The 24,812-nt window shown below is 54.1% G+C and overlaps 1 protein-coding gene across 5 annotated transcripts in view; it reads left to right on the top strand.

Moving 5' to 3' along the window:
- SCMH1 (Scm polycomb group protein homolog 1) overlaps positions 1–23,872 on the top strand; it is a 70,311-nt gene extending 46,439 nt beyond the window's left edge. For 2 of the 5 annotated variants that reach the window (XM_064635229.1, XM_064635230.1), the window contains exons 9-16: positions 4,312–4,544; positions 5,101–5,227; positions 6,250–6,450; positions 7,119–7,304; positions 13,118–13,249; positions 18,804–19,004; positions 20,023–20,165; positions 22,005–23,872. In XM_064635229.1, the coding sequence (XP_064491299.1) occupies positions 4,312–4,544; positions 5,101–5,227; positions 6,250–6,450; positions 7,119–7,304; positions 13,118–13,249; positions 18,804–19,004; positions 20,023–20,165; positions 22,005–22,130 (1,349 nt within the window). In that variant the 3' untranslated portion in view covers positions 22,131–23,872. The remainder of the gene's footprint in view (positions 1–4,311; positions 4,545–5,100; positions 5,228–6,249; positions 6,451–7,118; positions 7,305–13,117; positions 13,250–18,803; positions 19,005–20,022; positions 20,166–22,004) is intronic. The other 3 variants (XM_064635231.1, XM_064635232.1, XM_064635233.1) reach the window with 3 other exon arrangements.
- Positions 23,873–24,812: the final 940 nt, after the last annotated feature.

The raw sequence follows: 24,812 nt of genomic DNA on the forward strand, positions 1-24,812 counted from the left end.
GGGGAATGTTTCTCACTGTGCCAAATGGATCCGATGCCAGCCAGCCCAGCGAGGAGCCAGCTCACTGCTCCGTGTCTGCCCTGGTGCTGGATGCCTGTATGACCCAAAACAAGACAGTTCAGCCAGCAGAAAACTCCTGTTGAGTAGTTTTCTGTCCCCATAATGAGCTGAAATGGTTAACCATGAGTTCACATCACTGAATAATTCAGGTCAGAAGGGATCTCTGGAGGCTGCTGGCTCAGCTCCTCACCTAAAGCAAGGCCAGCTTTGGAGTTGGTTAAGTTTGCTCAGAGCTCAGGTGAGCACCAAAGCTGTGGGGCAGAGAGATGCTGCTTTTCTCAGCAACAGCAAACTGTGGATTTTTTAAGTAAGAGGGGCCCTGCTTGATTTTCTGAAAACGTGGCTCCTCTCAGTGGCTTCTACAAGGAAGAAGGAAGTGGGGATGTCTCTGGCAGCTGCTCACTGTTGGGCTGGCACTGTCTCCAGCTGAATCACAAAATCACAGAAGATCCTGACCTGGAAGGGATCCACAAAGATCATTGAGTCCAACCCCTGGCCCTGCACAGACATCCCAACAATCCCACCCTGGCCCTCAGAGCGTTGTCCAAACCCTCCTGGAGCTCTGGCAGCCTTGGGACTGTGCCCACTGTCCTGGGGAGCCTGGGCAGTGCCCAACCAGCCTCTGGGGGAAGAACCTTTGCCTGAGATCCAACCTGAGCCTGCCCTGACACAGCTCCAGCCGTTCCCTGGGGGCTGTCCCTGCTCCCCCAGAGCAGAGATCGGAGCTGCCCCTGGGGAGGAGCTGCAGCCCCCGCTGAGCTCTGCCCTCAGCCTGCTCTGCTCCAGCTGCACACACCAAGTGCCCTCAGCTGCTCCTTGTGTGGCCCCTCCAGACTCTTCAGCATCTTCGTGGCCCTTCTTTGGACACTCTTTAATAGCTTTAGTTTCTTAATAATTAAGAAGCAGTAATAATATGAATAAGTTGCAGTAAATGGAAACTTTTGGCAGTTAAAGGAGATGTGAGCAGTGGTTGGAGCTGTGAGATAATCCTGCTTGCTGAGCACAGTTGTTCCCACCTCTGGAGCTCTGTGGATGCCAGGTTGGGTGCAGACAGGGCTGAGTGTTCAGCACTGCTCCTTCCACAGCAATCCTGTGCTTCTAGACCAGGTCCATGTGACAGCAGGGCTTGAAATCCTGCAGGAAAATAACAGGCCACTGAAGGGAAACTTCAGACTTCTTTAGGAAGCATCCAGTCACCCCAGTGCCTGGGGGATGAGACAGAGCATGGGCAGCAGTATCCCTGTGTTTTGAGGGCTGCACTGTGGCTGTGTGGGTGCAGCTGGTGGGATGACTCTGCTGTGGAGCTCTTGGTGTCTCCTCAGGATGAGTGCAGCTCTGCATCGGGCAGGGCAAGAGAAAGGAATTAGCACCGGCTGTTGTTTTCTCACATTCTGGTTAAAATCCAACAATCTGCTGAGTGGTGTTGGATTGTGGAAATAGAAGACCTCATTTCATTAAAGCACTCTGGGTCAGAAAAATGTGCATTGCATCAGTGTGGTGGCAGCAGCCCCAGGGAGAAGAGCAGTGCCTGTTCTGCAGTGTGCTCAGGGCTGTGCTCAGAGCTGTGCTCAGCACCACTGCTGGGCACACAGCACCAATAGAGCTCACAGGCTGTGCTCAGAGCTGTGCTCAGCACCACTGCTGGGCACACAGCACCAATAGAGCTCACAGGCTGTGCTCAGAGCTGTGCTCAGCACCACTGCTGGGCACACAGCACCAATGGAGCTCACAGGCTGTGTCTCTGTCCTGAGCTGGCTGCACATTTACACGTCATTTCCCTGTTCCGTTGAACAACCTCCTGAGCTGTGGCAGCTCCTGCATCCCTGCAGGAGTTGTGGCTGAGGCAGGGACCAGAATGTGCTGCCAGGGGCACATGAATGACATGAGGTGTCCCATTGTGGGATCTGCCTGCACCCACTTACAGGCTTTTATTGCCCAAAACCAATTCTCTAAGCCTGGCAAATTACCATTACCTGTGTTGTCTTTACAGCTGAAGTGGGCACCAGATGTTTCTTGCATTTATTTCACCAAAAGATGAAGTCAGTTTTTACTATAAAATTATATAGTGAGATCTTGCACTCCAGGAGTTCACCTGGCAGCAGTTTCTTTTTCCCTGGCACTGGGTTCCCAGCAATGTGGTCCCAGCCTGGGAGCCAAGGGTGCAGTCCAGCTGCTCTGCCTACTGCATCCCAACTTCCCAAATGCACCATTTCTATGGGTTTGTTACGGGAAAAACTGAGATCACTGTGATTTTGCTTGTCTGTAGAATCCTCAATTTCTCCTCCAGGTTAGAGAAAGCTCATTGTGGCACTTGGTTTAGACACTGAGCATTGTGCATTTCGTCTCAAATGAAATGCCCCCCACCTTCACTTCCACATCACTTTGATGTTTGACATTTTCTTTGAAGTATGGAATGTTTTAGAATCATGCAGTCACAGACTGGTTTGGGTTGGAAGGGACCTTAAAGCTCATCCAGTCCCACCCCTGCCATGGGCAGGGACACCTTCCACTAGCCCAGGTTGCTCCAAGCCCCGTCCAACCTGGCCTTGGACACTTCCAGAGCTGGACCAGCCACAGCTTCTCTGGGCAACCTGTTCCATTTTACTTGGGTTTATCCTTGTTCTGTCAACTTGGGGGATTCTGATAAATCCTGTGATGCAAACATTTCAGTCGTGCACACGAGGCCAGAGCCCCCACAATTCCCACCTGTGCCATTTCTCCCTGCTCAGTGCCAGATGTCACCTGTAGCAGGTGACACTGATTCTCCTGGAAAACTATCAGCTGCAAGAAGCACTTGAGCTATCATATTCATTTTCTTACCAGCAAAGTCTTGCTGTTAATATTAACATTTCAGACAAGGAGTAGTAAAACCCTGTTTCTCCCACAATTCCTTGTATCAGCCTGACACAAAAAAGTCATTACTTGGGAAGTCAGACAGATTCTGAGTGACTGTGTGCTTCTTCCCAGCTTTTGATACAGAATGCTAATGCACAAAAGCAAGGAAATAAAATTCAAACTAAATCTTACCCTGCCCACATGACAAGCAGAGTGGGGCTGGATCCTGCATGCACCATGTTATTTGGGTTGGAAGGGACCTTAAAGCTCATCTCCTTCCTGCTGTGGGCAGGGACACCTTCCACTAGCCCAGATTGCTCCAAGCCCTGTCCAACCTGGCCTTGGACACTTCCAGGATAGGGCAGCCACAGCTTCATTGTGCCAAGGGAATGACTCCTTGCTCACAGTAACTGCTCATAAAATCCTCATTAAAGAAATCCTAAAAATCTCTGTATGTGCCCACAGTTGTGCCATCCTGGTATCAATCTTTTATTGCGCTCTGTTTCCTTGGCCAGGAGTTTTTTCCTTAACTACAAAGCCCCTCACTTCAAAAGTGTTTGTGTCTTTCTAACTCCTTGCCCCTATGTTGAATACACGTTGAGGTTTCCAGATGTGAGAAACAAGACATCCTAAAGGTCACTCTGCATTTTTCAGAATACAGGAGGATGTTTGTTTGTTTCTTTTTAGCAGAATTTTAAAACTGAAGGAAATATCGGTCTGCTGAGCTGGGCCAGCTCATCTCTAGCCTTTAGCAGGACTTGGGAAAGATGAATGACCAAATTTAGAGGATCTGTGGGCAAATTTACCAGAAACCCGGTTTTGTCGTGGAAAGTGTGAGAAGATAAGAAGGCACAGACTTGCCTCTGGCAGTACCTGAGAGGAGAGGAGAGGACAGCTGGTCCAGCTGAGATGAGCTATTACAGGAGCAGTGATCCTTGCAGGCATCAAGGATGGAGCTGGTCCCTTCCACTGCAGTTCAGTGGAAATTTAAGGACAGAGCAAATTTGACTTCAGCCTTGAGGGAGGGGATTTCCAGCACAGTCCTGACTATCAGGCAGGTCTTGGCTGATCCTTCCCTAGGAATGCTCTCAGAGCCTTTTACATGGTCGCTGGCAGGTCATCACTCGCAGAAGGAAGAGCTGTAGGTGCCAGTTATTTTCAGGAAGGAAGGTATGGCTGAAAACGTGATCCTTCTGGAGTTCAGCCCATCCAGGCCAAGCCCCAGTGTCCCACAGCTCGAGTGCTAAGCCAGGGATCTGTGTGTTTGGTTCTTGTTCTGGCATGGAGGGCAGTGCCCCCGCTCAGGGGTCTGTGAGTACTCCAGGTTTTTCCGTGTGACTGTATAAAGATGGAGGCTGCTCTTGTTTTGATTCTCGCCTGATTTAATTATATTTGCTTTTTCTCTTTTTATTTCAGTTGTGATTCCAAAGAGCCCTTTACCTGCCTCCGAAGTAAACTCGGAGAAACCTAGCATGCACAGTAGCACAAAGACTGTTTTGGGGCATCAACAAGGGCAAAGGCGTCGCAAAACAGGGAAGAAGCGTGGTCGAACGACCAAAGCGCTAATCCACCACCCCATGCCTACACCCTCCAAGTCAGTGGAGCCTTTGAAATTCCCCAGAAAGAGAGGCCCCAAGCCTGGCAGTAAGGTAAAAGCTGATGCTGATGCAGGCGGGTGAACAGCAGGTGCTGCAGGTCCTGCCATGGGATGGTGCATGCGTGTGTTTGTGCACGTTTGTCTCAGCCTCTGGCTGTGTGACTGCAGCAAGTAGGAGACCCGAGGGGTATGTGGGCTGGGAGCATCCTCAGAGTCCAACCCCAGAGCTGTAGAGAATGTCTGTGTCCTAAAGATCATTTCCATCAAGAAACCGTGTCTTTGGAAGTGCGCTGGCTGTGGAGTAGCATGGCAGATGCTGGGAGCACGACAGGGTGGCCAAATGGTAGAATAAGTTCTCCCGTCCTCGTATGTGGCTGGTCTGAGTCAAACTGAGGTGGCAGATCTCAGGTTTGTTATTTTTCAGGATTGTGGTTTATAAAATACACACCTATTGATTACTACGTTCTTGGGACACCCCGTCATCACCATCAGAAATGTGTCATGTTCCACAGTGCCTTGTCTGTTGGATGCAGAGGAGAGAGTGTAGTGATCACGGGTGGTAAAGGAGAGCAGGGATAAAAGGAGAAATATCTCCTCTTTTTCTGCAGAGGAAACCTAGGACATTGCTGAACCCAGCACCCACCTCTCCAACAACCAGTACCCCAGAGCCAGACACAAGCACTGTGCCCCAGGACGCTGCTACAATCCCCAGCTCTGCCATGCAGGCTCCCACAGGTAAGGAAGGGTCTCAGACCACATTCTTGACAAGATTGCACAGTTAAGAACTGCAGCAGGCAGACAGTGACACTCCAGGAGAGTCCCATTTCTTCCTAGCCTGTAAACCAGCAATCCTTACAGCTCCAGGAGGGCTGGCCTGAGAGAGGCACTGAGTCCAGATCAGCTGTTCGTTTATCTCTCTGTCCATTTGGAAATAATGGAGTCGTAGGAAAATTGCAAGGCCCCCTGTTGAGTGCAGAGACCCCTTTCCCTGAGTTCCCACGTGCATGTTGGTGACTCCACAGCTCTCCAGGGACACTGCTCATGGCCCTTCATGCCTGGGGGCACTCGAGTGTGCAGCGACCCTTGTGAGCTCCTGAGCTCTCCCACACCGTGCCAGGCACAGCTGCTGGAGCTGCACAAGGGGCAGAGCAGTTACCAAAGGGCTGTGGTCTGTCCAGGTCCAGCCAGGATACCAAGGCACTCAGGGAGAGGAGGGAGTAGGGGAGGAGGAGGAGTGGCAGTGAAGAGTATGTGCACTGCTGCAGATGTGAGTGCAGCTGAGGATGAATCTGGCCAGGAAAGTCTTAATGCAAAGCTGCTTTTGACATGTTGAGTCAAGCTTTGGATATGGGCTGAGCCCTCTGTTTCCCCAGAATGTAATTGGCCAGTTTTCAGAGGAACTTAAAGAACCGAGTTTCCCTAAAAAGAAAACACTGTAGGAACCCCTAAAAAGTGGGAGTTGCATTCCTTCATCCCCTCTGAACATGACCTGGCTGGTGTGGAAACCACTTTACAGCCTGACTGCAGGGAGAAACAGCAGCAGCTTGGAAAGTGAGCGTGAGGCAGGAAGGTTTTGGAGGCGATTCCCCTCTAGAAGCAGCTCTGCTGTGAGGATGCAGACAGGCAGTCGTGGTGGATTACCCCTTGTGAGCCATTGGATAATCTTAAAATCTCAGCATCTCTCAAGTTGGATTTTAGGCATCTGTTTCTTGCTTTCTTGAGTGGGTTAATGGCAAACACATTTCTCACCTTGGCAGTTTGCATTTACTTGAACAAGAACGGCAGCACTGGGCCCCACCTAGACAAGAAGAAAGTTCAGCAGCTGCCAGACCATTTTGGACCAGCTCGAGCTTCTGTTGTCCTGCAGCAAGCAGTACAGGCCTGCATTGATTGTGCTTATCATCAGAAAACAGTCTTCTCCTTCTTAAAACAAGGCCACGGGGGAGAGGTCATCTCAGGTGAGAATGGGCCCACAGCACTTTGCCTTCAGAGAGGTCGTTGCAAGAGTTCTCTCGTTGGAAGACGTCTGTCCTGGAGCCTGGTGCAGCCACAGGCCAGGGGCAGACAGAAGAGTTCTGCCTTCTCTTTCTTGCCACACATCTGTGTCAGTGAAGCAGCAGCTGGTGGCTGACTCAGAGCAGGGCAGTTCCCATGGCCTGCGGGCACAGCTGTGGGAGCAGGCAGTGAGCAGGCAGTGAGCAGCCTTGGCATCAGCCTGGGCACCATCCTGCCCCACCGACTGTCCCCTGCGCTGCCCCGGCCCCGGGAGGAGGCACAACGGGGGGATTCTCACAGCTCCTCATGAAAAGAAAAGAACTACCCCAGTTTTTGGGTTTTTAATGGTCCTTTTAAGCCCGTGTGTAGCCGGGTCTGGGAGTGCAGGCCCCTCCTGGAATCCTTTCGGTTCCCTGGACCGTGGCTCCCCCGCGCTGCCGCCCGCCCGCCCGGTGCTGGGAGCAGCAGGCTGGTCCCGGCCTGTCCCGGCGCTGTGCCAGCCCCAGCAGTGGCTGTTGTTGGCTCCAGACTAGCCCAGCGATGCCGAGATCCAGGAGCTGTGCGGCCCTGGGCGTAGCCTCTGCCTCGGCAGGGGGTTCACGTGTTGGGCTCTGTTTGTTTCTGTCTCCAGCTGTGTTTGATCGGGAACAGCACACTCTGAACCTGCCAGCAGTAAACAGTATCACCTACGTCCTCCGCTTCCTGGAGAAGCTGTGCCACAATCTGCGCAGTGACAACCTCTTTGGGAACCAGCCTTTCTCTCAGAACAGCCACATGCAGCGCTCACACGAGTACGACCACGACAGGTATCTACCAGGTAGGAGCTGGGGCGGGGGCGGCGCTGTAGGGACCCCCAGTGCTCCATGTCTTAACCCAGATTTTATCTCTATCTCTGGAGGCAGGGCTGTGTTCCAGAGCCCTCTCACAGGGTTCATTACATCACACCCAGTGTCGTGCACATGCCCGCAGGGCTCTTGCAGGAATCCAGCTGCATTTTCTGCCTGTCAGTTTGATTTCCATCTCCGCTCTAGGTTTCCGCTCATCCATGCTGTCTCCTTGTCTTCCCTCCTCTCCTCATCCCCCAGTTCTCCCTGCTCCCTGTAATCTGATTATGGTGACTTCGTACAGTGAGGAATAAGGTGAGCGAGTGCATGAGAGTGATAACGTGCAGCAGGTGAACTGGAATCAGGAATGAATTAGAGCCACGCTGGCCCCATGTGGACCCGCTGCCAGCGCGTCCAGCCCTCGGTGACAGCGTGGCCCTTCACGGGTGATGCTCGTGCAGCAATCCGAGGCAGAGGTGGTTTTGTTGTCCTTGCCATGGCTGATGCTCTGCTGCACTGACTGGCATGCCCCAGCTAGACAGTTTATGCCACAGTGCAGGTCATCAGGCTGCAAAAACTGCTCTTAAGCCAAAACAAGCCCAGTAGCTCCCCCCACAGTGCTGGGTAGTGGCAGCAGTCCTGGGGCTTGGCTACCCCTCCAGGCTTTCTGGGGGTTCTGGGGGGAGCTCCTGCTCTAGGAATGCCGGTTGTGGAGAGGATCTGCACCCTCTTAGATGGCTGACAAGTGGTCATCTCCTCTCCTGTCTTGCTTTCTGCCTCCCCAGTCAGCAAATAGCTGTTGTGTTCTTTGAGGTCTTTCCAAAGTTAATCCTTTGGATAATTATGGTTCTGACAAGAAAAGCAAGAGTTTGGAATGTAAAAGGATGAGCACTTAGGAAGAAGTTGCTAAACATGAGGTGTAGGGGCAACAGCCAAATGCCACAGTGCTTTGTTCATTGCACCTCACAAAGCAGCCTCGGGGAAGGGATGAGCAAGAGGATCTTTAGAGAGAGTCTAGAGAGCAAGGATGATCCTCTGCTTCCTCCATGGCTGAGTAGAGCCGTGCTGGAGCCAGCAGTGCCAGGAGCAGGGAGCTGTGCTGTGCTGTGCTGTGAGGAGCTGTAGGAAATGCAAGGACAGGAGCAGCATAATCAGTTACTGGGAGTGGAGGTTGCCCCTTGGGGAACCCTCAAATAGGAGAAATCTCCATGTTTCAGTGTGGAGATACCCTGTTGTTGAGAGATAGAGCAAAACCAGAGTGGGAGGGAGAGGACTCAGGTGTGGGCATGGATGAGAGTGTCCTGTAGCTCACACACAGGGTTTCCAGCCTCCCAGAGAGGTCAGTGGTGGCTTTGCCAAGAGCTGGGCTGCCGGGCAGGGTGGAGAAGTGTAAGTCAGAATTCAGGGAAGCTCAGGCAGAGCAACAGTTCTGACACAATGCTGAGACCTGCCCATCCTGAACTCTTGAATGGTTGCAGGGGTTAAAGAAAAATTAACCACAGTCCAGAGAAGTGACAGCACCTAGTCCTGCAGTTCATACTGACATCTCAGAGCTCCTTGGTCATCTGGTCATCTAACACCTTTCTCAGGCACCTGAAAGAAGATGATAAACATAACTGTCTACATGTTACAGTGGCTTCTGGTAAGGGCAGAGGAACAGTACCGGCGATTTTGGGAGGTTTGGGCTGGCCATGGAGGAATGAGAGTGCAGTTGTACATCCTGAAATCATGCCAAGTGTCAAGGTGCCGTGGTCTCATCTTCAGCTCTGCGTGTCCTGCCTTGCTTCCTCTGCAGGATGGGAATGTATTGGATGGGGCTGGTTCTTCCAGTAAACAGCCACTGGGTAGGGCTGGGAGCTGCTTTCAGTTCCCAGAACAAACTGGCTTTCCAGGAGCACCCCTGGGGCTGCTGTGCAGAATTGGTGTGTGTGCTTGGGGCAGAAGGAAGGGCTGCAGCAGCCCTTGGGTCAGCTGTGTCCTGCCATTCTGTCTTACCAAGTGAGGCATGGTCATGGAAACAAGGGGAAAACAGGTCAAGTTGTACATCAGGAACAGTAGTTTGCAAGGATTCGGTTGCTGTGCCTGGGCTGGGAAATGTTCTGAATGGGTAGATCTGGCCTGGAGCCATCTGAAAACACAGGACTGGAGGGACCTTCTGGCCCCCTGAGCCCTGGGTCCTGCTGTTACAGGCACCACAGCACGTGGGGTTGCTTTGACTAACTCTGGAGTTACAGATTTTGCTCTTCCACTAGAAGCTGCTCCAAGGTTTTTTGCTGAGTATTTAGAAACTATATTGTAGTTTCCATCCAAAATTTATTCTTGGGCAACTTGGTATTTGTGTCTCCTGGTCTTAACATTGTCTTTTAGCTCAACTTGGATCTCTTTCTTCTGGAAGTAGTTGGAAAACAGTTGTATCCCTCTGGGGAACTCACCTTTTGGCTGCTCTCTGCTCTCCTCAGCCAGTGTTGGTTTGACTTCATGGGGTGATCAGAGTACCACCCAGCCCTCTGGGGAGGAGCTCGTGGGGACTTGGTGCCACAGCACTGGCACCACCATGGTCACAAGAAAACTCTCTACAGCCACTTTCAGTCAGTGTGTCCTTGTAACAGATGATGACCAGCCTGTCCTGGTCACATACCTTGTTCTTCTCATCCACTGTTGTCACCTGCTGGTTCCCAGTCATGGGACAGTGTTTCAAGTGCACATCTTCATTTGGCTGCTGGATTTACCTCTTGACTGGTTCTTCATTCTGCCTAATTTCAAATGCTACGTTGTCTGGCCTGACATGGGAAGACATCAGCAGATTTCATCAGTAAATCTCTAAAATTTCCGCCAAAGGTTTAAATAAAAATACTAAATGACACTGGGTTCAAGAATGATCTTCAAGCAGATTCACAGCCTCATGTGTCACTGAGTGCTGCCAACTGCCTTTCCTCTCAAATCAGATTTCTGTGCATAGAACAAGGCTTCTGGTAATTCATGTTCTCAGTCTCAGCCAGTGGCTTTCTGTATCTGACATCTGCTGAATTCCAGGGAAATGAAACTGACCTCTGTTCCCTCATGTGACAGATCAGGATTTCCCCATAGTAGGGAAGCTGTTGGGTCAATCTGCTGGTGGACACCTGCCATGGTATGTACCATGTGGATTTTCCCTGCCCTTTCCTTCAGAGCCTGCCACAAGCCTTGCGGTGCTGCTGAGGTCACACATGGGCATTTTGTTGCCAAAATCATTCACCTTCTATTTCAAATGTTGGCACCATATTTCCAGTCACTCTGAGTAGTGTGTCGCTGAGTTCTGTTACAATTTGCTGAGTTTGCAGAGTTTCAGGTGCACCATCATTGGCTTCCTCTGCGCCCTCACATCCTTGGTTTGAGAACATTCAGTTGACTTAGTCAGTGGTGGACATTTTCATTCCTGTCCTGTTTCTTTTATCCTTTGAGCCCTGCCCCAGTGTTCAGCCTGGCTGCAGATGGAAGTAAATCCCAGAATGGTTTGGGTTGAAAGGGACATTAAGGCTCTTCTCATTCCGCCCCCTGCCATGGGCAGGGACACCTTCCACCAGCCCAGGTTGCTCCAGGCCCCATCCAGCCTGGCCTTGGACACTTCCAGGGATGGGTCAGCCACAGCTTCTCTGGGCAACCTGTGCCAGGGCCTTCCAACCCTCACAGGGAAGAATTTCTTCCTGATATTCAGTTTAAATCTACCCTCTTTCAGCCTGAAATACACTGAGTGCAGGTGGGTGTCACAGATGGAGCCAGGTGTGTAGGTGTGCTCTGCAGCCAGGGAGGAGGTGCCAGTGCCATCAGTGCAAGGCACAGTGTCCCAGAGTGGGAGCCTGGAGTGACTTTGGCCTGACAGGATGAGGTGAGTGACTGGCTGCCTGTGAAGGTGTCCATCCCATGGCCTTGGGGTGGCCCACAGCACCATGCAAGCATGGGCAGGTGGGCTTCTCTTCCTCCCGCCAGGCTCCCGAGTCAGGGATGTGAAATGCCCCTCACAGCTGTCCCATCATCTGCAGGCAAGGACAACCTGCTTTCCTTTTCTCTTCACCCTTACCTTTGTGCACAGAGTCCCCTCACTCTGTTCCCCTGTGCTCATTCCTTCTGTAGCTGAAGCACAGGCCTATCTTTGCCTTTGCACTGTCTCAAAACACAGGATGAGTTCAAAGCCTCCCTTCCTCCCTGCAGTCCCCATGCTCTGAGGTGCACAGCTCTGTGCTGAGCAGGGCCTTTTTATCCCACTAAATGATCTACTTGTTCTTGGCATCCTTCTCAAAGTGAGCGTTTGTCCACTGAGATTTGGGGTCCTTCCCTCTCAGATTATTCTCTCTCTGATGATTCACATTCATGACATTTATGGCACCTTTGAACTGAAGGTATTTTCTTTTTTGCCCCAATGATCTGCTGAGTGCAGCTCTGGATGTTACTCCATTTCTTTATTTTCTTAAAATTTGTCCTTTAAAACCAAAATTCTATTTTTGGTTTATCCTTTCATGAATTTACACCAACCTCACTTCTGATTGCTAAATTGTCTTCTACAGCCTGACCTTCTGTGTTTGCATGACTTTTAACATCAACTACTTTAAAAAAATAACCTAAAGCAAAACCTGATGAAACCTTTCCAAAGTATCACCTCGTGTTGTGGTTCTGTGGCTGTGGGGTGAAGAAGGTTGGGTGACACAGGGATATCCAGAGACATTACCAAGAGCATTTGTTCCCATCTCTGCTGGGCAGTAAATGTTTCTTACAGGGACTTGTCCTGAGGATGGAATTTGTCTTTTTAACAATGTCACAGTGATTTTTGGTCATACTCACATGGAGTCCCAGGGCAAGCAGCTTGTCTTTCCTTTCCCTGAAGGATATTGATACAACAGGTCCTGTTCTCTACCACTGTGTTTCGCCTTAATCAGCTCAACTGTGCCTGTCTGGTGCTTCCCACCCGCCTGTCCCTCCGTGTATTGGGTGTGATGCATCCCCTTGGTGTCGGTCCCCGCCGTGCCTGTCCCCCCTCCCGCACCCTGTGCCAGCTCTGGGGGCTGCTCTGGGCTGGTGTTGGCTCCTGGCACGTGTCTGTGCCATTCCACCCCTCTGTGCCCAGCGTGCAGTGCTGGGGGCTCACTGGAAGGGGCCTGGGAGCCGGTGGCCCATGTGGGCAGGGGGCAGCTGGAGGGTCACCTCAGCTGGGACATGGTCTGCCACCCCCTGTGTCGCTCACCTGGCTCTGTCCCCATCAGTGTTGGCACTTCCATTCTGTGTCCATCCACCCACCGACACTGTGTGTACGAGGAGCTGTCCCAGCCCATCCCGACATCCCGCGTGCCCTGTGTGGCACAGAGAGCCCCATCCTTGGGGTGTGCTTGGAAAGGAGCAGCAGCCACAGCTGGGGGGTGCACTGGGGGGAAGATTGCAAACTGGAGTGGGGTTTAATCCAGCACTGTGTATGGCACAAGAGGGTGTGTAAGTCATCCCAGGGTTGTTTGCCAATTGTCCAAGTGTTACGTGCATCTGAAAGGTGAACAGTGGGATGAGCAGGAATTGTGTGGGATGAGCCAAGGGGTAGAATGAGGAGAAATGGAATTAAGTCAACTAGGGGTGATATTTGGGGTAAAATATGGCAAAATATGGCTAAGATTCTTTAGGTTTCTCGCCACCCTTTTTCTCTGATAACACTTGTTGAGCCCTCTCAGATGTTCTGAGTTGCAGCTCGAGCAGGACTGGCGATGCATGCAGAGCTCAAGGGACTCTGGCAAGACTGAATTTCCCAGGACATCTCCACTCCTAAATAGGGCTTGTTCTCTTTTCCTAGACAGAAGCAGTTCGTTAGACGGCTCTCTGCAGGGACCAGGCCGGGGTACAAAGCGCTATTCCCAAGATTCCCCTCCATACACTGCTCCTCTCTCCCCCAAGTTACCAAAGAATGACCGTCACCCTTTGGAAGGTGAGCACAGCGTCTCTTCCCAAAGCTGGCTGTTCACAGTGCCCTGTCCTGGCTCAGCAGGGTCACCTCTGCCGTGCCAGATTGAGCCATGGCTTCAGGAAGCTGCTTTGCCTGTCCCTGGCATGGGTTGTGCCTGGTGTTCCAGAGGGAAGGGAACTGCTCTGTGGTGAGACAGGTTCCCCACACGGATGCGTAAGGCATGTGGAATGCAGTGGGAATTCCTTCTAACCCTGATAGTCATCCTCTCATACCGTGTAATTTGGGGTTTAATCACCCATGGTTTGGCTTCTGTGGCCGTGCATGGCGTTAACATCCTTAAACTGCCCAGCTGCTCCAGTCAGTCTGCCCTGGCTTGTTCCCTCAGTGTTTGCTGGAGTGTGTTGTACAGATGCTGATGTGCAGCTGGACAGCCAGGAACCTGCTGCCTTTCCCAGGATCTCATCTTGTTCCTCACAGTCCTCCCTGAAAGAGCTGGGGGGTCTCACTGGCATGTGCTCCACTGGCTCAGCCAGATCATTCACATCCTGCTGCTGCTTCCCACAGAGTCCCTTGGGATACCACTGTTGTGCTGGGCCCACATGTTCCCAACAGCAGCTGCTGGAATGTCCTCTTTGCTGTGTGATCCACAGGTGTCCCTTGCATGTGCAGGTGGGACATTTCCAGGAGGTCCAAGTAGCTGGAGGACTCCCTGAACTGAGCAACCTTCAGTAAAAATACTTCCACTTTTGTTCTGAACTGCAAACCCTCCATAATGCAGACTGGAGATTTAATCTTACTAACGCCTTTTAATTAATGGATGGTGAAATCTGCCAAGGTGTTAATCACACTTCTTTGTAATATATCCCTGAAAAAGTGCTGGAGACTCCTGAGTGGGCTCACAGTTCAATGGCTTCGTGCTCTGTTGCTGTCCCTTTAGAATCCCCATCTCCCTGGCTCTGCTGGGGTTGCTGATCCCAAGTGTGAGTGCCCAGCCTGCCATCACTGGTGGCTGACCATGGGTGATTTTGTTCTCCATCTATCACTGTGTCCTGTGACCCTGTCACTAAGCACAGCTGCTCTGAACTTGCACCCTGTTGCCCAGAGAAGCTGGGGCTGCCCCATTCCTGGAAGTGTCCAAGGCCGGTTTGGACGGGGCTTGGAGCAACCTGGGCTAGTGGAAGGTGTCCCTGCCCATGGCAGGGAGTGGAATGAGATGAGCTTTAAAGTCCCTTCCAACCTAAACCAGTCTGTGATTCTGTGGTGGACAGTTTTTAGTGGCCTCAGTATCTACAGTAAGAACAACTGTAGGTTTGTCACAGAGCTGAAATGAAACCCAAGGTGATATGTGGGGACTGTCTCATCTATTCCAGCACACTGACAAGTCAGAAACTGTTCCCTAAGGCCCCCTGTTTCTCATCTCCAAATACACATCCATGCTGGTCTCTTTGCCATTCCCCTCTGATCCATCAGCCACTGCACTGAGGTACCATTAGCATGGCCCAGCCCCTCCTCCTCCCCCAGCAGGTGGGACACACAGTTCAGCCTGTTCTGGAAGTGCTGGTCGGCTCCAAAGGTTCAGGTGCCTTAGCTGGGTGGTGAATATTGCACACTCTGTATTGTCAGTGAATAGAGAAGGCTTCCATAATGGGTAATTCCAAGGAAGAATCTACATTAGGTTGTCTACAAGATTGATTCTTGGTCTGCTTCAAAGTCTGTTCACTTATCCCTTGGCCTTTGAATGGGTTGTGCCATCTGGATGCAATACACTCCAGCCTCTTCCAGAAAAACACAGACAAGTGGGCAGAAAGTGTGTCTGTGTGTGAGGGGGGTGATCCTGTCAGTGTGTGACCTTCCTGCAGCGGCTTGGGCTGGTTCTGTGCTTGGTCCAAGCAGGGAGGAACGAGGTGCAGTTCCAGATTCCACCTAGAAATTCATTCTTATCCCATAGCTAAAAGCTGAAATGAATACGTCCTCCTCCACCAGGAAATTGAAGTGCAGGCAGGAATACTTGCATTTCAGAGGATATATTTTAAGAATATGCACCTGAAATGCTTGGATATTGAATATTTCTTGAGCAAGAAGGTACATCTTCTCATGGAGCTGAACTCTGGCTTCATCAGAGTGACAGACAGCAGCCCCTGAACACTTCCCAGTTTGCCAAATGGAAGGCTGTGAGCAGCAGTGGGATATCCCATTCACCATGCCTTTGGCAAAGCAGAGAGACGAGGAGGGGATCTCACCTCTTACATTGTTTTTCCTCTTGCATCCAGTGGCATTTGTGTTGCTTTTTGCTGAAACGCTGCAGTCCCAGCCCAGTGGGGACCTGCCTTCACAGCCCAGCATTTGCTGGAAGCAGTGGGTGTTCAGTAGTTGTGCAAATCAGATTTGTGCTTGTGGCCAAACTCCTGTGTTTTAGCAGTAAAATGGCACTGTTGAGTCTGTAGCACTATTTGTTTAATTAAACTTTAATTATCTGCTCCCTGCCTCTCCGCCACTAATTGTGGTGTGTTTCCCTACAATGTGCCAACTGCCAGCCTTTAGTTAACTCTAGCAGTTGGTGTAGGGAAATTGCCTAAGAATCAACCACCTCCTCCCTCCTTCAACGCTGGCTGTGGAGGGTGAAGGATCCTAGATCGTGCCTGAGCACAGTCTTGCCCTGCCCATGCCCAGGAGCATGTTGTTTACTGCTGCAGATGACTCACAGGGACAGTAATCATTGCCCTCTTGCCTCATCTCCCTCTCCCCTTCCTAGAGGTGTCAGTTCATCTCAGCAGTTCTCTGTGTACTTGTATTTTTAAGAAGACCCTCAATCTCTCTTGCATTGCCCCTGCCAGGAAGCCTCCAGCTCTGCTGCAAAGTTCACAGCCCAGCCAAGCACTGCCCTGAGCTGGGATAGGGAACCTGGGGGTCAGTGTGCACCTTCACTTCCACCTCCTGGCAAAGCAACGTGGTGCCCCCAGGCCTGGCCTCACCCATGGCCTCTGGGTGTGTGATCACAGTTCCTGTGAGAACAGGATCACATATTTGCAGAATGCATCACATTCCCATCAGGATAACAACAGTGTGTTGACTGTTGAGTGAAGTATTTTCTGGGGTTGAGTTTTGGATCCTCAGCATGGCACCAACATGAACCTGTGCATGTGCTCTCCCAACTCCCCAAGCTGGGCCTTCTGCTGACAGTGGGGAGAGCTTTGGGGTCCTGGGGAGCAGTTAGAGACACATGTGCCTGACCCAGCACATCTGGGTGAGTGTCCCGGGGCTTCCTGAACCTGTGTGTCACCTCAGGGGGAAACTGTGTTTCCTTGGAGGCTGGAGATGTGCAGCATGGAGCTGTTCCCATGCCCACAGCCTGTCCTGTGGCAGTGCACAGGGCTGTGCCCACTGCCCCCTCTCTTGCCTCTGCCCTTCCCTGGCAGTCAGACAGCACCCTCTCCCAGATGTTTAATGGGAAGTCGTTTGGGGTTTAAGCAGAACTGTCCTGTTGAAGAGGAGACCAAGTGTAGTTCCTCAGAAGCAGCTCCAGTGGAGACCCCCTGGTGTAAGGGACAGCCAGTGGTGGGTCTGACTGGGCAGATCTCCACCCACCCCACCCACCCCACAGAGCAGCCACTCTGTGCTGGCTTTGTGTCCAACCTGGAGCTGAAATGGGATGCTGGGAGTGCAGGAGGGGTTCACAGTTATTCGGGAAAAGCCATGAGTCAGAAAACCACCCTTTATGCACTGAGAGCAGGTGAGAACACACCTGCCCATGTGGGAAGTGAGTGACACAGGACGGGTCACCGGAGGGGGGTACAGTCTTACCACCAGCAGTTTCTAGTGAGACTGCAGGGCTGTGCTGCTGTTTTTAGGCATGTCCCAGAGACCTAAAAGCAAAAAAAGGCAGCAGTGCCTCAAGTGCAGAGTGACAAAGCCCCCGAGGTGGAAAAACAGCAGTTACCCAGGTGATAATCTCCCACTGGCCTCACCAAACTGGCCAACAGCCAGACAAGAGGGTTCCCAATCCATAGCCTTATGAGCTGAAGCTCTGGAAGGTCAGGGTTGGGTATCTCCAGCTGAACTGGCTCTGGGATCTCTACTCAAACACAGACAGCAGAACACTGAGACCAGAGGACCCCAGCTCACAGAACAGTCCCATAGTTCATAGAAACCACAGCAAATTAAGGTGCCTTCAGGAGAGGCTTCTCCAGTCAGGTGGGACCCTGTGTCAGCAGCACTCAGGGTTAGGCTCAGGCTCTGCACCTCCTTTCACTGGAGCCTGCTGGCACTACCATGTCAGCAGGGAATTTGGGAAAATCTCAACAGCTTTTGGGTCTCTGCACCCTCACCACCAACCCAGCTCAGCACAGCTTTGCTGTGCTGGCTTCTCACCTGCTGCTCCTGTGGTCTGGGAAGCCCCAGGGAGCAAACCCAGGGCCTGGCCAGAGCAGTGGCTCAGGTTTCTTGCCCCTTGTCACCTGCTGTGTGTTGGAGTGGCAGCAGCTCAGGGCTGTGAGCTGCTCTCAGGGTCTCTGCAGACCCTGGTAGGGGAGCTGCAGCCCCAGCCCCAGCCTTGGCCGGGGGTGCTGGCCCCAGAGTGCGCTGGCCCTGCCCCTCAGTGTGGGAGCTGCTTTCCTCCTCGGTGCAGGAACTTGCCAGGTAATTCCTAGGAAAGAATGCAGGTATTTGAAGGATGAGTCAGGAGGCTCAAGGGCCACGTGGGCTGAGTCTTGGTTGTGCCATAGTAAAACCTACAGACAGGTGGCCCTGAGGTGATGCTGTCACAGTGTAACAGCAGAGGCAGGTCTTGCTGGCTCAGATACAACCCTGGATAGTCTCCTCAGCCTTTCCATCCCAATAGTGCCACCAACAGCTGGAAATTCAATGGTGAGGAAGGTGAGGAAGCTGCTGTTGCCCTGGGACCCTGCCTGGGGAGGACCCTCAGCCCAGTCCCTCCTGGGCACGTGCCAGCACGGGGAATTGGTCTCCGACGTGGTTAGGCTGGAAAAGGGCAGGAGGTCAGGAGGGATGAGCAGCTGGTCACCAGCATGTTGCTTTTGGGGCTGGAGGACCAGCATGGCATGGGAGCATTGCCTGGCCATGACAGTGCAGCCCCTCCTGCCCTGCATGTGGTGCTGCCCTCCGGGATCCCACGTGTCCCACACCCCAATCCCAACCGCTGGGGCCAGTCCCTTGCACGCTGATGCTGAGGGTGTGCAGTGTGTGATCCCCCAGGGAACCTCCCCTTCCCTCCCTTCTCAGGGCTATGTGTGAGTCCTGTGTCTGTTGGCATCCAGATGGAGCAGGCCTGCCCTGCCACAGAGGGGTCCAGGGCCATCAGGGCACAGGGCTGGGCCAGAGCTGGTGGTGGCACGAGCAGAGGAGCTGCTGCCTCAGTCTGGGCACCAACCATTGTCACTGCCCACTAGCTGGACTGGCGTTTGCCAGGTGAACACCAGGCAGTGCCTGGTTTGATCCCTGTGCTGTGGAGGAGACCAGTGAGAGGGGTCAGAGCCAGTGAGTGCTGCAGTTCTGCCCCCGAGCAGGAGCGTTGGGCCGTGGGGTTCGGGTGCACTGACTGCAGCTTGGTGCGTTCCAGGTGAAACCTTTGTCCTGGGAGATGGCCTCCCAGGGCCCTTGGAGCCTCGCCTGGACCCTATGGACTCTGCCTTGAACTCTGTCAATTCCTCCAGCCACAGCAGGAGCTCCAGAGACTGTCGCCTGCCAGGATACAGGCACCTGCACCAACCCTCGAGCCTCAGCCAGGGCACCTCTGCCCTGCGCAGGCCTAGCTCTGGGGGTAAGAGCTCAGAACAGCCCTGCAGCTGCACAGTGGCAATAGAGGGCCTTCCTAATTCCAGTTACACCTTTCTGACTTCAGCAAGTACCAGCCTGGGCTCTGCACAGCCCCCCAGCTCTGTGAGGTGTGGTGGCACCTGGGCGGGTGGCAGTGTGGACAGTGACACTGCTCCTGTGGCTGGTGACCGGGGGGACATGGAGGTCGGTGGAGAGGAAGGAGCAGGCAGGAGCTGAACTGTGTCCAAGTGACAGATGGGCATCTGGGTCCGTGAGGATGGATCGGGAATGGCCGGGGAGTCGAGAGCTGCCTGGAGAGGCTGGAGCTGAGGGGGAGGCTGGGAGGGTGGGATGTGTGAACAGCACTTGTCTGTGTGGAGGGAGAGGGGCAGGAGAGCTGAGCTGGTCAGTACAGCGCATCAGCATATCAGGTTGCAAAAAGTGTGATTTTGGGTGCATGTTGTCAATAAAACCCTCTCAAAAGCTCAGGCTGCTGGTACCTCCCCCCCCCTGTGTGTGAGGGCAGAGCTGGGACAAGGGGCTGTACCGATGCCAGAACATTAGGAACAGGACTTGTGTCAGCTCAGGCTGTGCTTCGGGACTACAGGATGTCACCTGTGGGCTCAACCTGTCAGAAAATGAAAACCAGCTTTGCTGTGTTAAATGTGCTAAAGGTGTTGGGAGCGGAGGAGGAACTGTGTGTGAGGAGAGACGTGGGAGTGGGGAGGGTGTTCTGCAGAGGTGGGAGCTGTCAGCTGATAGGCAAGGCGGAGTGAGAATGGGGGGGCAAACAAGGGGAAACTGGGGTTGAGAGAGAGGAAAAGGGCTCAGTATAGAAGGCTGCCCTGAAAAGGAGAGGGAATAAGGCTTCTGTGCCAGACCTGCGCTGCAAGGATGTGGGGCCTGACTGGGATGTGATCCTTGCTGTGTCTCTGCCCTTGCTGTGGGAGAGGAGGCTGAGTGGTAGGTTGAGGGTCAGTAACTGTGGGCCACTGGAATAACAGCCCTGTCTGCACCCGCAGGCTCCGACAGGTACCTGGGCCCCCGGGACGTGTCCCGGCTGAGTGGCCGCGACCCCTCGTCCTGGTCGGTGGAGGAGGTGATGCAGTTCATCCGCGAGTCCGACCCGCAGCTGGGCCCCCACGCCGACCTCTTCCGAAAGCACGTGAGTGCCTCTGGCTGTGGGCAAACACGTGTGTGTCACGGGGGGGGGCAAATCAGCACACAAGGAAAACGCAGGAGAGTCAGAAAATGGCAGCACTTTGGACCAGCTGGAGTTCTGTGCTTAATAAAAATATCCTCATAAATCCTGCTCATCCCCTGTCCGGGATTGGGATCCTCACTCAGACCCCTTCAGGGGCAGACCTGGCAGCTTTGAATCCCAGTGCTGAAAACACAAACCCTGCTCACCCTGGAGCCTAATACTCGCCTCATGGCAAATTTCTCCTGTCAAGAAGCACATTCCAAGTGGGATTCATGGAGTGCATCGCTGCTCAACTCCGTTTCCTATAGCAGGGAGTCCCCTAAGGCTCTGCTCCTTGTGCACATCTGTAAGTGTAAAACAGCTGCAGACACAGCATGGAGTTTGTACCATTAAAGCTACAAGAGGTTTGGCAGCTCCATGTCCTGATTCCTGCCAGAACTGTCTTCCCTCTGCGTTTTGATTGAGTCCATGTTCTATCTGGTGCTGCTTGGGAAGTCGGAAGAGCCCTGGGAGCAAACACCCAGCGCTGCATCCTGCTCTGGGCTGTGCTGACACAACACTCCTTTTTTTAATTAGCTCTATTTTAGAACCACCAGTAATTGAAAAATGTTTGTTTTAATTATGCAAAAGCTGCCAAGGGTGGGAAGTGCCCTGGATTGGAAGTCCTGGGGAGAACCTTGCTTTTATCTGCAGAAGGGAAAACCAGATCAAACCTGGTACTGGAGATCCCTGGAGATCTCATCAGGCTGAAACCTAACTGGGCATTGACATAGGGCAGGACATTCTGTTGTATGAGGTGGTGATTTTTATTTTTCTTTTATAAGTCCATTAACATTTTTTCATGGAAAACTGTCCAGTGCAAAGCTCTGGCCCCAGCCTGGACTGGGTGATGGAAAGGAGCACTGAAAAGGACTGGGAGACTTCCACTTGCAGATGCCAAGGTTCTCTGGTTATTCTGAGCTCATGATCCATCCCTTCCCGAGCCTCAGGTGGGACACACCTGGACTCTGCTGTAAAGCATCAGCTGCTTTGGAAGCTGCTGTGTTGGAATCAGCCCTGCTGGGGATGAGGAGCTTCACCACTCTCTGCCAGTGGCTGGGACTGTGCTGTGAACTCCAGAAACACAGAATAGAAACCCAGAATCGTTCAGGTTGGAAGAGCCTCTGAGCTCATAGAGTCCAATAAGACCCCAGCCCTGCCAAGGTCACCACTAAACCATGTCCCCAAGTGCCACATCCACAGGGTTTTGAACACTTTCAGGGATGGTGATTTCACCACTGCCCTGGGCAGCTGTGCCAGTACCTGACCACCCTTTCAGGGAAGAAATTTTTTCATAATACCCAGTCACAGAGTGCAGACTTTGAGTTTCAGGGTCTGTTCCTTCACCTCCATTTCCATCTGTGACTCAGGGCTGTGTGTCATGGCAGGGCTGTTGTCACCATTGCTCCTGTGCTGGGGTGACAGTGCCCTGGAATGAGCCACTGCTCCCCTGCCTCCATCATTCCCCTGTCAGCAAAACCTCCCTTTTCCTCCCTCCCCACCTCCCTTCAGGATTTGCTGCCCCTCTGGCCAAGGCTCCTGGATGTTGATCACCCAGCAGATTCCCTGCTGCACGTGGGGTCTGGGGCTGAGGCCTGTGCTGGAGCAGGGTGGATGCAGTGCTGTCCATGCTGAGATGTCCCTGCTGGGATGCTGCTGAGCAGGGCTGACACCCAGCCCCGCTGCTGCCTGTTGTCCTGGCTCAGCGAGCGGGGAGGGGCTTCCAGGGGCATCACAAGCGCTGTTGGTTCCCCCTTGCAGGAGATCGACGGGAAGGCCCTGCTCCTGCTGCGGAGCGACATGATGATGAAGTACATGGGGCTGAAGCTGGGGCCAGCCCTGAAGCTCACTTACCACATCGACAAGCTAAAGCAAGGCAAGTTCTGAGAGGACATTGGCAGGACAGATCCTGGAAGCTCCGCTCCTGGCCACCTCCACCCGCGCTCACCTGCCGACAGGTTCGCATGCACACACCCCATTTACACCACAGACAGACGGACACCTCGCTGACAGCCCGGCCCCCCCAGGGGACAGACGGACACCTCGCTGACAGCCCGGCCCCCCCAGGGGACAGACGGACACCTCGCCGATAGCCCGGCCCTCCCCGGGTCCTGCTGCCCCGGCCCCAGCGGGAGGAGCCCGGCACAGTCGGGCTTCACGCCAGACTCGAGCCGTGGGCGCCCTGTTGGAAGCAGAGGGTCTCTCCCAGCACTCCTTCGTGGGCTCCTGGTCCTGCTTCCCCGGGATGGAGCAGCAGCTCTGGGCAGTCTGTGGGGACTGGGCACTGGCACCACCTCCTCCCTCTCCTGCTCGGGGCAGGCACTGGGGGGGCTGCAGCGGGGCCGTGCCCCGACTGTGCCCTGCGGCACCACGGTGAGCTCGGAGCATCCACCGCCCCGGCCCCGCCTTCCACACCGGGGGGAGCCCGGGGGCCACTCACCCCCCTCAGCTCTGCCTGCCCCTGGCTTCAGACCCAGCTCCAGCTGGGCACGCCAGGCCAGGGATGGAAGCTTTCATATTTATTCCAGGCTGGAAAGGCCACACGGCACTGGCTGGGAGCGTGGCGTGAGCTGGGAGAGACAAGGAGCAGGGCTGGGTGCCCTTGGCACGTGTTGGAGGCTGCCTGGATGCTGCAGGACTCGGCTGATACTTCTCACCTTTTATTTTTTTTTAATTTTCTCTTTTGGAATTTTTTTTTACTAAGGAGTTGTGTGTTTAAAACGATGAGATGATTTTTCTACCTATGTTGAACTTGCAACTCTTGGTGATTTTTAGCCAGAGCTGCCAAGGTTTGTCTTCCCAGGGGCACTCCCGCTCCTCTAGAGTTTTGGTCCGTCCCAGCTCAGCGTGTGAGAGGGTGTTGGGTCTGCCCAGAGGATTCCGGGGTGGTGACCCGTCCCGATGTTGCTCTTCCTGTGAGGGCTTTGTCCTGCCCGGGGCCCCTGTTGGTCTCAGGCAGTTTAATGTATTTATTTTTGATGGCACTTGAGCGGTTCCCGCGGTCCCAGACACGTTCCTGCAGCTGCACGAGGAGTGTGGAGGCCACCGGCTGTGCCAGCGCCGTCCCCGGGGCAGCAGTGCCAGCTCTGGGCTGCCTGTGGGGCCGAGCCGGGGCAGGGCTGGTGGGGCAGGCGGGGCTGACCCCGCTGTGTCCCCACACACCCCCAGCACGGCCCCGCCCGTGCCACGCTCCCCTGCAGTGACCAAAGGGCTGGGACGGGATCTCCACTCCGAGCACTTCCTCCTGCCCTCAGCTCACCCTCTGCATCCAGAGCCACGGCTCAGCGCCCCCGCCAGCCTCGAGGGCCCTGGCCAGCAGCAGGACGGGCCCCCGCGGTGACCAACCCTCCAGGCTCTTGCACTGGGTCAGGTTTACCCCTAAGGGGCAAAGTTGCAAAAAAAAAAAAAAAAAAATTAAAAAAAAAAAATAAAAAAAATACCCCAACGCCCAAAGTAATGAGAAGGCAAAAGGCTTTTTGTCACAGAGCATAGCCCGTGCTGGGCCTGGGACACCCCTCGGTGTGACCCGCACTGGTCCCGCTGCACCCAGGGCCTGGCAGGGTCAGCCAGTGCTTTCCTCTGCACTTATTTTACGTTTATCTGTTTATAAATAAAAGGATACCAAGTTCCTCCCCGCTGTTTGTGCACTGAGCGCTGGGCTGGGCCCTGCAGTGGCTCCCACAGGCACCTGCCATGGGGCGGCGCAGGGACAGGCAGCGGGTGCTGGTGCAGGACAGACCCGCGGCTCCCTGCCTGCCCTCCCTGCCCTCCCTGCTCTTCCTCCGGGGCTGAGGGAAGCGGAGGCACTCGCAGGGTGGCGATGGGATGACATCCATCGCGCCCTCCCGATCTCTGCCCAGCCCCTCCCGTCCCCCCAGCCTGACCCCCCTCTTGCTCCTCGCGGTGCTGCCCGTGCTGACAGAGGCTTCTGTGACTCCTTGTCCCTGTCTGGAGCTTGAAGGGGGTGTTGGGGCAGGAGCAGTCCCGGCCGAGCCCCTGAACCCATCGCTGCCAGCACAGCTCAGCCCTGAGGCACCGGGGTGGGCAAACAGCCCCTGCAGCCAGACGGGGAGGGAGGAGAAGGGGGGGACGATGAGCTCTGAGCCCCCACCTTGCTCCCCAAAAGAGCAGTGCCGTGGCCCGGACCCCACACTGGGGCAGGTCGGCCCAGAGCCCCTGTGGGTCCTCGGGGGCTGCTCCGTCCCACGGGAGGGGCAGAGGCCGAGGGGGCCCGGCCCGGCCCCACACCAGGGGCTGCTCCCCCACGGCACCGCGGCCGGGGGGTCTCACCCCATGTGCTGAGCCGGGGTTTGTGTCCCAGCTCGAGCTGTGCCTGGAACAGCCCGGAGGGGCTGCTGGAGGGAGGGAGGACACCCAGCCCCAGGGAGGGCAGCGAGGTGGGTGCTGGAATGTCTTGGCTGGTCCAGCCCCAGGTGAGGGGGCAGAAGCCCCGGGTCTCTCCTGCAGCCTCAGGGCTTACTGGGCACCGCGGGGTCCCTGTTGAGGTGCCTCTGGCCCAGACTCACCCCTGGGGCTGCTGTCACAGTGCAGGGTCCCGGCCCCACCAGC

The sequence above is a fragment of the Pseudopipra pipra genome, chromosome 24, assembly GCF_036250125.1.
Source record: "Pseudopipra pipra isolate bDixPip1 chromosome 24, bDixPip1.hap1, whole genome shotgun sequence".
Lineage (NCBI taxonomy): Eukaryota > Metazoa > Chordata > Aves > Passeriformes > Pipridae > Pseudopipra > Pseudopipra pipra.